Genomic DNA, 13,723 nt, shown 5'->3' with positions numbered 1-13,723 from the left:
AGCGGGCGGGGGGCGGGGACTCCCAGCCTCGTCTCCCTCCGCGGGGCGCCGCGGCTGCGCCCCCCCCTGGCCGGCGGGCGGACCCTCCACTGAGCACGCTCAGGAGACACAGCGTCCGGCCGAGCGGCCCAGCCCCCACCCCGGGGGCGACCGTCAGCCCAGCCCCGGGCTCCGCCCACGCCCCTCCCGCGGGACCCCCCTCCCCGCCCCTCGGCCTCGAAGCGCGCCGCGGGCGGGGCCTGCGGGCGGTGGGCGGGGCCTGCGGGCGGCGGGCGGGGCGGCTGCGAGCTGCGCGCGGCCCCTTTAAGGCGCGGCCGGGGCGGGCCCGCCGGCGCGGCCCCTTTAAGGCTTGGCCTACGTGGCAGCCGCTGGAGCCGCGGACGAGGAGCGAGGCCGGCCGCCGGGCACTTCCTGTGGAGGCCGCAGCGGGCGCGGGCGCCGAAGGGCCGAGCGCCGAGCGAGCGAGCGAGCCGAGCGAGCCGGGCCTCCCGCCGCCGCCATGGGCCAGAACGACCTGATGGGCACGGCCGAGGACTTCGCCGACCAGGTGCGGCCCGCCGCCCGCCGCCCGGCCCCCGCCCCTCCCGCGGGCCCCCCGCCCGAGGATCGCGCCCCCTCCCCCAACCGGGGCATGCCCCCCGGGGCCCGTGGCGCCTCCCGGCCCCGACTCCCGCAGCCGGCGCCCGGCGCCCGGGCCCGGCCTGCGCTTGTCGCCGCCGCCCGCCAGGGCGCCCAGCTCGGGGAGCCGTGCCCCGCGCCCTCCGTGCCCCCCCGCGCCCTCCGTGCCCCCCCGCGCCCTCCGTGCCCTCCGTGCCCCCCCCGCCCTCGTGCCCCCCGCGCCCCCCGCACCTCCCATGTCCCCCGCGCCCCCCCCCGTGCCCTCCGCGCCCCGCGCCCCCCCCCGTGCCCTCCGCGCCCCGCGCCCCCCCCGCGCCCCCGTGCCCCCCGCCCGGCCCGGCCGGCTCCAGGAGAGGGATGCGCGGAGCCGGCCGCCCGCCGCCGCGCAGCGTCCTCTCCCTTTGAGCGGTCGGGGTGGTCCCCGCACGCTCCCCTCGCACTGGCACCCGGGGGGCGGGGTGCCGAGCGCTGATCCCGAGCTGGTTGGTCAGGCTGCAGGCCTGGGGGTCCTCCCGCGGGGAAGGGGGCGCCCTGCTCGGCACCCCGGCCGCCGCCGACAGCCACCGCACGCCGCTCTCTGCTCTGCCCCGCGGGTGTCGGGCTCGGGGTCCCTCCGACCCTGCCGGCGCTTGCCCTCCCTGTTTGGACTCTGCCCCGACCGAGTGGAATGGGCGCCTGCCTCGCCGCGGGCCTGGAGGAGGGGAAGCCTGCCTCCCCGGGCGGTTTTCCCCTTTCCCTGCCGGGCTGCACAGGTGGCATTCTGAGCAACAGGGAAGCCCTGGAGCGGGCGGTTGGCGACAGACTGGACGGACAGAACCAGGTCCTGGAAAGGGACAGGGACAGAGCTCCCGCCCGCTTTTGATGAAGCTTTTGAGGATTTTGTGTGCCTTTGACCTGTGAAAGTATTCCGTTATGCCTACAGATTAACAGCCTTCTGTTTTGCCAGGCAGATCCGCGTCTGACCCAAGTGAGTTTCTCTCCTTATTTCACTTAACGTGCTTGTGGTTCCACCAGAGCCAACAGCAGTGAGGTCAGATTTTTCGTTTTTAGGGAGGTGATAATTGAGTAATCGAACTCTGAAGCTAAGGTTCATCAGAAGGCTTGTATGCGTTTGAGCGATTTTAAGAGAGATAAATGAGTGTTTTCTGATTGGGCATGGGTGAGCAAGATTTTCCACTGTTCCCCTCAAGGGGTGAATCTGCCTCGTGCGGTCTGCTAATCGGGTCCTCATTCCACCACTTTCCTGCGAGCTGCTATCTTACGACCACTTCGGGGGAGAAAAAGTATATCAGCTTGAAGACATAGTTTTTCCTAAGGTCACGATTCTGTGCTTACAGATGCAGTGTAAAAATCGTGTGCTTCGCAAAAACAATTCATGCTGAGAGCTCTCAAGAGCTCAGTAGGCCTTCCTTCCCCGCCAGTTTTCACTGTCATGGCTTTAGTGACCTGATTTCATTTCTCCCAAGTAGCGACTCCCTGAGAACATGGCTCCTCTCAGCCAAGGGGGACCGGGGGAGCTCTGTACACTCACTCTTCAGCCTGAAGAACCCTGATTTTGCAAGTGCATTTCATAACCGGAGCTAGCTAAAATGTCTCTAACCCAGCTGCTGCCAACGATCAAATGATAAATTTTCTTACAGGGGGAAAAAAAAAAAGTTAAAAATCTCTTTATGTGATTTTTTTCTTCTTTTCCTCCACATATTCTGTATTAAATGAAAGAAGCAGAATCGTGGAACTGGAAAGGCCTGTGGAGGGCACACAGGGTCTGCCTGTACCAAGTTACTGCTGGGAAGGCAGGCAGGGCCTGCGGGAGCTTCTGGACTGGCCCGGGGCTTGGGCATGGGGGGAAACCCAGACTCCAGCCTCGCTCCAAGGGTAGTGCCCCCCCCCCCTTGTAAAAAGGGCATGCTGCATCAAACCCAGCACCCAAAGTGGCCCAGGGCTGTCTGTCAGGCAGTGTGGGCTCCTGCTGTTGGTTTATCAGCACCAAGGCCCACCTGGGTGGTGGTAGCAGATGTCAAAAGACCCCTCCATGCCCCCTGATGGGTGACTGGGAAGGGCAGTGGCCCTCGTGCTCTTCAGAACCAAAGTCAGGAGCCTCTTCTGCCACAGGCAGGCTTGATGCAGGAGGATGTGGGCAGATAAGAGGGCAGAGCCAAAGTGACGGCTTCCCATGGACAAAATTTGGCCACACCGCGGTGGCATTTTTGTTTTTAACATTTATCCACATAATATTAAAAGAAGGCAACCAATCATAAAGGTGCTGGGAGTCCAGGATTCTCTTTTTATTGATTGATTTTTTAAGAAGATTTTTATTTATTTGATAGAGAACATGAACAGGCGAAGGGGCAGAGGGAAGAGTAGGCTCCCTGCTGAGCAGGGACTCGATCCCAGGACCCTGAGATCATGACCTGGGCCCAAGGCAGACACTTAACGAACTGAGCCACCCAGGCGTCCTGAGTCCAGGCTTTTAAAATGAAAATGATTTCAAAAGAAAAGAATGGGGAAATATTAGGTAGCATATCCATTTTTCTCTAACCATGTCTTCAGAGAACAGAAGCAAAAACCAAGTGACAGGATTTGACCAGAAAGTCTGGGTTGCTCAAAGGGGACCTAAAAAGGCCTGTGTTCCCCCAGTACTTAGGACAAGAATCCTGAACTGCTAACTCTGGGCCAGGTCCTCCACACTTGGCGCTGTGCTACCCTCCAGAGCGGGTGAGGCCGGCCACAGTACCTCCATCTTCAGCCGTGGGAAGGTGGTCTTGCATGGCACGTGGTAGGCCGGAATTCTGAATCCACATTTTCGTATCGGAGGCTGGGCTCCTCACCTCTTGGCTGTCCAGCAGCCTTTTCTTCGGGCCTGCAGAGGTGAGAGTACAGGGTCAGCTGTCTGGTTAGTTCTGGCTGGCAGGCTCTTCAGAGCTGCATCTCTGGCGTCAGGCTCCTCGCCCCGGGCGGCCAGGGACAGTGTCCTGCTCCCAGGAAGCCAGGCGCTAGAGAAAATGCTGAGCGTGCCCTCTGCAGAAGCCAGGCATTCGGAAGCCATCTGAGACCAGGTTGGAAGGAGCCAGAGACCAATGAACTCAGCAGTCCAAAATTATGTTGTGTCCTGCAGCTGGTGCTTGCTGCCGTGCAGCAGAATGTAGCTCCCGAGTACATCTGTGCCAGCCATCAGGAGTATTAGTACCTAATAGGTTCAGTGTGACAGCTCATCACCTGAGTGACAGATAAGCTGCATGGCTCTCCATGATGGCCTTTGGTTTTAACCTATCTTGGGTGTGACAGAGCCAGTCCTAGGAGCTCTTGCCCCATGCAGCGCCCCTGGGCCCCTGGTCAAGCGTTGGGTAGCTGGGATGGCCCTGACAGCAGTGACTGGGCATACCTGACCCACAGGTGTTAGGGCTCTGGATACACAGCCATGGATGCCCATTGGGTGTGAGTGGGGCCCTGGTAACAGTGATGGGGTCTCAGCATCACTTTCCTTCCGTGTCTCTGTGACCCCTGCCCTCCCAGGGCTGCCTGCCCTGTGCCACCAGGAGTGAGGGGAAAGGGCAGAGGGGGCTCCTTCCTCCCTACCTGCCTGCCTTAGGAGGTTAAGAAGAGGGGCCCTACCTCTTCTGGGGAGCGGGGTGGGGCCATGGCAGAGGGAACTGTGGTTAGCGAGGCTTCTCCTGGAAAGTGAGGTGCAGCTATGTTCTCTTCCATGTGGCCTGTTGCTGCTCTCCTGTGGTTAGGCTCTTGGTCACGTGGATTTTGGGTACGGAAAGCCAGGTCGTCTCCAGGGCCAGTTGACACTTGTTCCTATTCTTGGAGGTGCAGCCTGAACCCACAGAGTGGCACTCCGGGAGACTTGCTGGGGGAGTTCTGGGGTCATGATGGATGCACACGTGTGAGTCACCAAACTCTTGCTCCAGTCCTGACTCAGCCTGATGAGAAGGAAGTTACCCTACTGCAAGCTCTAATTATCTGGGACGTGTAGGCTTGAGGTGGCCCCTGAGAAGGGCAGCCCCAGTCCCTGGTGATCAGACCTGACTTGCCCTCTCCACTTCCTCAAAGTCCTCAACCAAAAATTGCAGACTGTTTCCCTCCAGTCCTTTCTGTCCCCAATACTCCGAGAAAGTGAGTTTTTCTGTGTTGCGTGGGAGCTGCAGGTGGCTTGGGACCTGATTGCTGTGTGCTCAGAGTTCTGTTTCGGGTGGGGTATGTTTCTTAAATCCCCTCTAGAATAATAACGCCTCATAAAGAAATCCCTGCTTTCCATATTTTGGAAGTCCTTCAGGTGCTGTCACTGCTCATGAGCCATGTCGGGCTTGACTATGAGGTTCTTGGAGATGCCGGTGAAAAGCCGGCCCCACAGAGGCTGACTGTCCTCTCCTGCCGTCTGTCCCTGCTCCGTGTCCGTCTCCAGCTCTCCTGCCACGATGCTCTCCCATACGAGGCAGTCCGTGTCTCAGCATCCTGAGGGGGCATTACCTGGCCCGCAAGGCCCACAAGGCCTGCAGGTGCTCTGGGCGCCACCACTGCCACCACTTCCACACCAGCCAGGGAACCACTGGGCTTGTGGGTGCTGCTGGGCTGCCTGATTTAGGGGCTTTTCTCTGCTGTCCCCAGGGCATGCTGTCCGCAGATGCATGGTGTGGATTCAGTGGCCACATCGGAATTGCTGTGAGCAACACGCATTCAGGGAATCAGCAAAATTGGGCCTGGCTTCATGTTTATTTGTTTGTTTGTTTTTAAAGATTTTATTTATTCATGAGAGACAGAGAGAGAGAGAGAGGCAGAGACACAGGCAGAGGAAGAAGCAGGCTCCATGCAGGGAGCCCAATGTGGGACTCGATCCCAGGACTCCAGGATGACGCCCTGGGTGGAAGGCAGCGCTAAACTACTGAGCCACCCGGGGATCCCCCTGGCCTCATGTTTAAAACAGGGTTGTTTTTTTTTTTTTTTCCATGTTGAGTCCAAACAGGTGCTTATTAGAGGCTGGCTGGTTTAAAAGGCGCTGGAGCAGCCTGACTTAACAAAACACAGTCGGCCCTAAGCCTAGACGACATCTGACTTGGAAAATCAGAAATATGCTTACTTCATAGCACAGATAACCTGAATTTTGGCATCCCCACCCCCCCCTCAGCCCGGAGCTGACTCCTCAGCATGTCTCATGGGGCAGGGAGGAGTCTCCCTGTTGCTCTTTAATCCTCTTGACCCAGACACTCAAATTAGGAGTACAGACTGGCACAGAGGCTTTTAAACACTGCCTATGTCTCTTGGGCCATGCGGCAGAGCTGAGCATGTGTTACACGGGGGTGCTTGGTGGTGAGGAGGCTCAGAGTGAGGCCCAAGGGCTCGGGCTCAGAGCACACTGAGCACCTTTCAGTTCCAGGTCCGAGGCAGGTCAGCAAACCTCCAATGTCTGCCTGCTGACCTTTTGGTCTCAGCTTCCCCCGGAGTCCTGCCGTGGCCCCGCTCTCTGTGTCTCTATGACTGGACTGGGAGTGATGCCACCGGTGACTGTCGCTGGATCTTATGAAAGCATTTGGGGGCCTTGAGGCAGAAGTGGCAGGGCTGGTGGCGTCTGCCGACGGGGGGCGGGGTATGTACACCGAGTGTGCGTACATCCTACACATGCTCTTATGTAGACTCCAAAGTTGGTGGGACATTCGAGGCCTCTCTTTTTCTAAACAAGGGTCTTTTTCCTTCCTTTTCCTCTGCTTATTGGAGTTGGAAAGAATCTTAGCAGCCATTAATCCAGCCGTCCCCTGCCTCCCTGTCCCGCCATAGTACACAGGCTGGCAGGACTCACAGCATCATCTGCCCACATCCACCTGGTTGATTGGGCATCTGTTTTCTCACTGTGACCTCTGCCACCGCTTCAGTGAGGGTCAAGGGCTGAGTGAGCATGTGCAGAATTGCCACGTTGGGGCTCAGGAGATTTGAAGAGAAAGGACACTTGGCTTGTAATCTCTCTCCTCGCTTGCTCTCCCTCCCTCCCAGGTGAGCCTGTCTGCTGCGGTCCAGGTGGAGGCGCAGGCGGTGGGGAGGCTTCTCTGCTGACCGAGCCATAGTTGGCTAACTGAGGGTTGATCTAAACAGCCAGAGGCTCGTTACCTGTGGCTGCGAACATCAACTGTTTCTAGAACTTGAAGGCAACTTTTCAAAACGCTAACAATTAAGAGATGCTCTTCGATACTAGACACCCCTTCGTTGGTGCCAGTATGCTTTCATCGGCCCTAAGAGGAGCAGTGACGTTCTTTTGACCATCCCTTTGTGGGGGCTAGACCCACAAATGCCCTTTCGACTCTGCCTGACACGTCACTCCTGTGGGTGGGGCTGTCTTCCCCGAGCGGCTGCCGTTACTGTGTGTGGTAGTGTCCCTTTGCACTGGGTTTGAAGGTTGGAAAGAGAAAGTGGCTGCTGGGCACCTGAGCGACATTTGTGCCTCAATTCAACTCGAGTTATTTGTTTCCTAACCTTGCCATCACACCTCAGAGGGCAGGAAGAAGTTCTAGACCTGTTCTTGTCTCTCTGACCTTTGCCAGCGAGTTCTGAAACTTTTCTGAATTTCACTGCCCTTGACACAGTGCGCCTTCCATTTGTTAGTGTGTGTTTGTAAGACCCGCAGGGCTTTCCAGCTGTTGGGCACACAGTTACACATGTGTGCTCAGCGCTCGCAAACACCTGCCCGGGCTCCCTCCTGCCCAGTGTGGGCCTGGGACATGCATGCATGGCTGCCAGGGTCTGGCATCTCCTGGCTGCTCTGCAGGTTCCAGTGAAGTATAGACACGTGAGCATCCTGTTAGGGCCCCCAGAAGGCCCTCTAGGCCTGGGACCCTGGCCATCACCCAAGTGGGCTGTCATTTCAAGTGTGCTCAGCCCTGTTTCGTGTAGAGGGGGTTTGAGTGTTGCTGGGTCTGGAAGGCCGTGGCTCGGCCGGCTGTGACCAGCAGGCCAGGTCAGGCCTCGGCACGGCAGTGTCCGGTGGGTGCAGCACCAAGTGGGCTCCCCGGGTGTGGGGTTCGGTTTTGCCCTTTAATAAAACGACAGGTTCTTGAGGGAGTGGGAGAGGTTTCCCCCTCCAACCCCTGGGACACATGGAAACGTCTGGAGGCATTTTTGGCAGTCACGGTTGGGGCGGGTCCTGATGGCATCTGGTGGGCAGAGGCCAGGGATGCCACCCCCATCTCTGGGCAGGACAGCCTGTGGTAGAGAATGCAGGGGCCCACAGGTGGGCAGGGAGGCAGCTGGGTGGGCTTGTGGGGCCTTTTCATGCCGTGACCCTCATCCACTAAGGCCCCAGCCTGAGAGTCAGCTCCGCGTTGATTACCGTCGTTGCCCACATGCGCGTGTGAGACGACGGGGCCCAGGGGCCTGAGCCAGCCCCACAGGGCTGGGCGGAGAGGGGCACCAGCAGGGCTCTGACGTCAGGCCCGCAGCCACTTCAATGGTTTCTGTGCCTGCAGTTCCTCCGGGTCACGAAGCAGTACCTGCCACACGTGGCGCGCCTGTGCCTGATCAGCACGTTCCTGGAGGACGGCGTCCGCATGTGGTTCCAGTGGGGCGAGCAGCGCGACTACATCGACACCACGTGGGGCTGTGGCTACGCGCTGGCCTCCGCTTTCGTGTTGCTCAACCTGCTCGGACAGCTGAGTGAGTGGCCTTGAAGCGCGTGCTTGGGGGCTGGAGACAGTGTCACCTGGGGGTCTCCCGGGGTGGTCACTGCGCCCCCTCCTCTCCTTCCCGGGCAGCAGGCCTCTGGGCGGGATGACACGGTCCCTGTCTCAAGCACCTAGAGAGGGACACATGGGGGACCTGAGGGGGTGACATGGTCCCTGTCTCAAGCACCTGGAGAGGGACACATGGGCGAGCTGGAACCCTGGGTGTCAGGGGAGGATGAGTGAAAGGACACAGAAGACGAAGAGCATCAGGTGGGCATTCAGCTCCCGTGGGCCTGGGTTCTCCCTTTGCTGACCGCTGTCTTCTGGTGGCAGCCCCCCTCCCTGTGCCTCGTGGGGCTTTCTAGTCTGTCCACGGTGAAGTTTCTGAGGGACCACACACTCTGGGAGAGGCCCCTTCTCTGGTGCAAGGGATCTACTTTCTAGAACCGAGTTTCCAATAAGCGAGGTCCAGCTGAGGCGTGTGGTCTGCGCCTATCACTGGTTCTCCTGGAAGTCACTTTTCCTTGGGGTGGGTAGTTAGGCTGCTGCTGCACAGGGCTCAGGCGAGGTGGCCAGGTACCCGGGTACCCGGTGGCGTCCCTTCACCCGGGACATGCCCACAGCCTCCTGACCCTCGCCCTTCTCCTTTCCAGCTGGCTGCATCCTGGTGTTGAGCAGGAACTTCGTACAGTATGCCTGTTTTGGGCTCTTTGGAATCATAGCACTGCAGGTACATGGGGCGTGAGGTCCGGGTCTCTCTCTTCCTGCTGAGCTTCTGCAAAAAGGCATTTTTGGGGATTCGGCTTCACTCCCCCCTTGAGCCTTCTGCCTCTGGCTGAACCTCCTTTTCTTTGCTGAGAAATCACTGGATTTTCCTCAAAGCAAGCTCAGGAGAGCTGGAGAAGATGGTGCCCCGAGAAGGCCCCAAGCTCTGGGTACCCACGTTTTTGCCATCTTCCGGAGTTCCTTTGACTGGGGGACGAATCATAAGGTTGGCTGAGGCCAGGACATTATCTTATCATTTCATCTCCTAAGGAATGCCCGTGTGCTGCGTGGGCTGCATAACACAGTGCATCTTAACATCTTAACCTAGCACACCTTGGGCACAGCTCTGGTGAGCAGGTGCGTGCTAAGCAGGTCCAGGCTGGCGGCATGCCCCGAGAGATGCTGAGCCAGGTTATAGAACTTGGCGCTGTCCTGGGTCCAAGCTGTTCTGTACCTCCTAATGTTCTCACTCATGGCAGAGAAGTTGCCTCGGTAGGAGTCTGAATGGGTTTGAAAATGCTGAGACTTAAGCTTCTGTCTCTCTTCTCTGTTCCATTCAGACCATTGCTTACAGCATCCTATGGGACTTGAAGTTTTTGATGAGGTATGTGTGCTCCTGATGGTGAGCTTCCTTTTCACGTCTCTAGACCCTGGAACTAGCAGTCGGGGTGAACTTCTTTAGGTCCGAGTGGCTTTGGAGTCTGGGGGGTTGGCAGAGGCTTCCCCTCCCCACCCTGAGCACAGGGGACAAGGCAGCCTTTTCTCCCAGCCCTGTGTTCATGAGGGAGGGAGGGAGGCCAGAATGAGCACACTAGCTCACAGGGACCCAATTGGTCGTCAGTGGGGCCAGGACTAGGATGGGTCCCGAGCGTGTTCAGGTTCCTGTCACCATTTGGCACAACAGCCACAGAAGGCCCTTGGAGCTATCAGTCAGTCACCTGGCTGGTCCAGCTTGGTGTGGAGAGGGACCTAGGGGCCCTTTCTGTGCTCCCGCCAAGGCTTTGTGACCTGGTCTGAGGGGCACGTGCCCGATGAGCCTTAGTGACTCACCTGGTGTTTGTTGTCAGGAATCTGGCCCTGGGAGGAGGCTTGCTGTTGCTCCTGGCGGAGTCCCGTTCTGAGGGGAAGAGCATGTTCGCAGGGGTCCCCACCATGCGCGAGAGCTCTCCCAAGCAGTACATGCAGCTGGGAGGCCGGGTTCTGCTGGTCTTGATGTTCATGACCCTCCTCCACTTTGATGCCAGCTTCTTCTCGGTAAGTGTTCCTGTTTGCTTGGATGGGTCAGGTCTCCTGGCCTTTGGGAGCCCGTCCCCTTCCCTGGTTGCATACTCAGCCTTGTTGAGGGGCTGTTGGAATGATGTTCCAATGAGTTGGCTCAAAGGAAGCAAACCTTTGATCCTATGAAAAGGAATGAAGACCCGTCAAGTCCTGTGAACCCAGAGTAGGCACACGAGGTCTAGAGTCTCCCTGAGCTCACGGGAGGACCAGGCACCTGGCGTGCTGGCCTCCGGGCTGCCCACTCAGGCTCCTTACAGACCCTCGCTTTATTTCTTGCCCACCGCTCCCACCTTTAGGGCATGCTATGTGCGCCAGGTGTCAGCTACAGAGCTGAAGTTCTGTCCTGTCCCCAGGAGCTTACAGCGCCCCTTTTTTGAGCCAGCTGGGCGCCCTGGCCAGGAGAGGTTCCCAGGAGGGGTTCCCGGCGCCCTAGGAGGGGGAGCCCAGCCCTAAGAGAATACTGGGGAAGATCTCGATGGCTTGTAGGCCCCCAGGGTCCTGGTAAATCACAGCCTGTGCAGTGGAGGCTTTCCTTTACCCTTCCTGACTGTTGGTGTTCAGAGTGTTGCTCTGTGTACCGCCCCCTGCACCAGTCTTTACTTCTCACTTGGACACAGCCCTTCTGTGACATCGCCCCGACACTGACAAGGGAAGTTGGAATTTGCCTGTTGATAAAACACAGTATGAGTATGTCTTTTCTTCCTCACCTCTTTCTGAATTTCTTGCCTTCCGACCTTTGCAGATTCTTCAGAACATCGTGGGCACAGCTCTGATGATTTTAGTGGCCATTGGTTTTAAAACCAAGTTGGCTGCTTTGACTCTTGTCGTCTGGCTGTTTGCCATCAACGTGTATTTCAACGCCTTCTGGACCATTCCTGTCTATAAGCCTATGCACGACTTCCTGAAGTATGACTTCTTCCAGACCATGTCGGTGATTGGAGGCTTGCTCCTGGTGGTGGCTCTGGGCCCCGGGGGCGTCTCCATGGACGAAAAGAAGAAAGAGTGGTAACACACCCCTTCCCTGCCTGGCTGAGACCTGTGGCCATCGAGGACTGGTTCGGGGTGGATTCGACAAAACTGCCAGCATTTATGTATCCTCTTCCCTTCTCTCCCTTGGTAAAGGCACAGATGTTTTGAGAATTTATTTGCAGACACCTGAAAATTGATGGTTAAATCTGCTCTGGACCCACACCCTAGTATCCGGCCATTGGGGCTGGCCAGCTGACCGACAGTACCTCCCCCACCAAGGCAAGGCCTCAGCCTCTCAGAGTGAGTGGCCGGCTGGGCTGTGGTCTCAGTTCCTGTTTTGTTTTGCGGGTGGGGGCCTCAAGCTGTACTGTGAGCAGATACATTGGTGTATCATTCAAAGTGGTCTCCCTCTTCTTATTTTTTAAGTTTACGTTTTTAGCCAAAACAAAAGAATTCGGGATGGCCCAGCCCAACATCAAATACACTGTCAAAGCCCTGGTTTATTTGAACCGCACCCGTGGCTTCAAGTTGTCCCTGCCTTGCATTATATTACTTGTGGGAATAGTGACAGCACTTCGAGACCCAAACCCAAAGAAGGAAGCTGTACTGGAGGGGTGGCCGAGGCCGCTGCTCATGGTGAAGTCCCTCATCAGAAAGCCAGCTCAGATTGGTACAGATTTTTTAGAGAGTAATCCCCCCAGAGCTTTAGTGGCTCAGGGTGGGGACGGAGGGGCCCGAGGTCCTCCAGCGCCCCAGAACCCGTAGGGATCCCAGCTCCAACCCTGGCCTGGCCACATGCCTACAAGTTGGCTCCCCCATGAGGGGTATGGGCTGAGTGGCAGCCGCGTGGGGCAGGGCGGCAACAAAGCGGCCTCTCAGACCAGTTACCTCACCCCCGACCTTTACACAGCCTCTGCTGAGCCGCGGGCCTGGCCTGGCTGAGCACCCGCCTGGTTCTCTGGCGGGAGGGAGCAGTTCCCCAGGCTGAGCGGCCGTGACTTACCATCTTCTCAAGGCTGTCGCTTGCTCAGAGTGTCTACTTGCTATGCTGAATGCAGCCCAAATTACTTTTTACGATTTGTGATGCCTTACCGATTGGATCTTAATCCTGTATTTAAAGTTTTCTAACATTGCCTTATACTGTGTTTCTCTTCTTGGGGGTGTGAGCGCCTGTGGCTCTTCTCTGCTCGCTGGACTGTAGCGAACACCACGAGGGGAGAGTGGGACATCTCTGTGCTTCCCCCCAGTCCTCCCCCAGAACCTCTTGGGGGCAGGCTGACCAAACTCAAGTGAGGACTGATCAGAGCTTTTCTTTTCTCCTGGTTCATGAGCGAGGTGTGCAGGCCTCAGGGTCCTGCTCAGGGATGCTGGGGCCAGTCCCGAGCCAGGATCCACATTTCCCAGCCAGACCAGAGCCAGTGTGAGGTGGGGAACCTGCCCCACTTTTGCCTACCTATGCTCCTAGAACCTTTACTGGCTCCATAGCCTGGACCCACCAAACCTGAGGGCCACATGGCACACCTTCTTGATGCCCCCGCCCTGGTAGAGGCTCACCCCCAGATGTCCCTAAACCCTCCCCCACGGCCCACTTGCATGCCCCTTTGGCCTTCTGAAGATGAAGCAGTGGCTTATCGGACAGAGGCTTTTTCTACTTCCCGACACTAGGACATTTACCACACAAAGGGGTTTCTACCTGCTGGGGCCACCTATTGGCCTACCCCCTCCCCCATCAGCACAGCACGACAGTCCTATCAATCGACACTCAGCCAGGTCCGTTCCTCTGTGACACGGTATTTGATGGTACGGGTCCCTCTTGACCCTGTGCTCGCAAGACCTTTTCTTTGTCAGTTTGTAGAAACAGGTGGACCCCAGGAGGCTGACGGGTGTGGTCAGAGGACACCCTCAATGCTAGGGGGTGTTCTGGCCTCCCGGGGCCCTGCGCAGGCCGGTGCCTGGGACAGGGTAGATGCCTTTGCAGGGAGGAGAAAAAAAAACTACCAATTGGCTTTGGCAAAACAATTTCTGAAAATTTTTTTGCTTTATGTGGGAAATAGGTATAAATCTCATTTTATGCTGTATTTTATATCTTAGTTGTGTTTGAAAACGTTTTGATTTTTGAAAACATCAAAATAAATAATGGCATTTGTTGTACGCAGTGTGGTCCTCTGGTGTTGTCCAGCTGGGGTGAGGCCTCGCCAGGCCTCTCCTCAGACGCTGAGTGAGCCTGACGGACCCCTAGGCTTCACTGAGGACCACTTAGAAGCCATGTCCACACGTAATTCTTCCCTTGGGGTCCCTGCTGTTTCTTGGGGACTGGGAGTGTGCCCCTGAGCCTGGGGGCCAGACCCTCAGCCCACCAACATGGAGTGGATGGAGAAGGGCCTGGGACACCCCAGCAGCTGAGAGGATGCACCGCAGACGATGAAGAGGAACACGGGGTCGAG

At 57.6% G+C, this 13,723-nt stretch overlaps 1 protein-coding gene across 1 annotated transcript; it reads left to right on the top strand.

Moving 5' to 3' along the window:
• The first annotated feature begins 356 nt into the window (after positions 1 to 356).
• On the top strand, positions 357 to 13,430 carry SURF4 (surfeit 4). Its single transcript, XM_055324051.1, has 6 exons — positions 357 to 547; positions 8,073 to 8,259; positions 8,921 to 8,997; positions 9,593 to 9,636; positions 10,100 to 10,286; positions 11,053 to 13,430. Exons 1-6 carry the CDS (start codon positions 500 to 502, stop codon positions 11,317 to 11,319), a joined length of 810 nt encoding a protein of 269 aa, XP_055180026.1. The 5' UTR covers positions 357 to 499; the 3' UTR covers positions 11,320 to 13,430.
• The last annotated feature ends 293 nt before the right edge of the window (positions 13,431 to 13,723 follow it).

This window comes from Nyctereutes procyonoides, unplaced genomic scaffold (genome assembly GCF_905146905.1).
Source record: "Nyctereutes procyonoides isolate TBG_1078 unplaced genomic scaffold, NYPRO_anot_genome, whole genome shotgun sequence".
NCBI classification, from domain to species: Eukaryota; Metazoa; Chordata; class Mammalia; order Carnivora; family Canidae; genus Nyctereutes; species Nyctereutes procyonoides.
The sequence above is the reverse complement of the archived record's forward strand: the minus strand, read 5'-3'. Positions and strand labels throughout refer to the sequence as shown.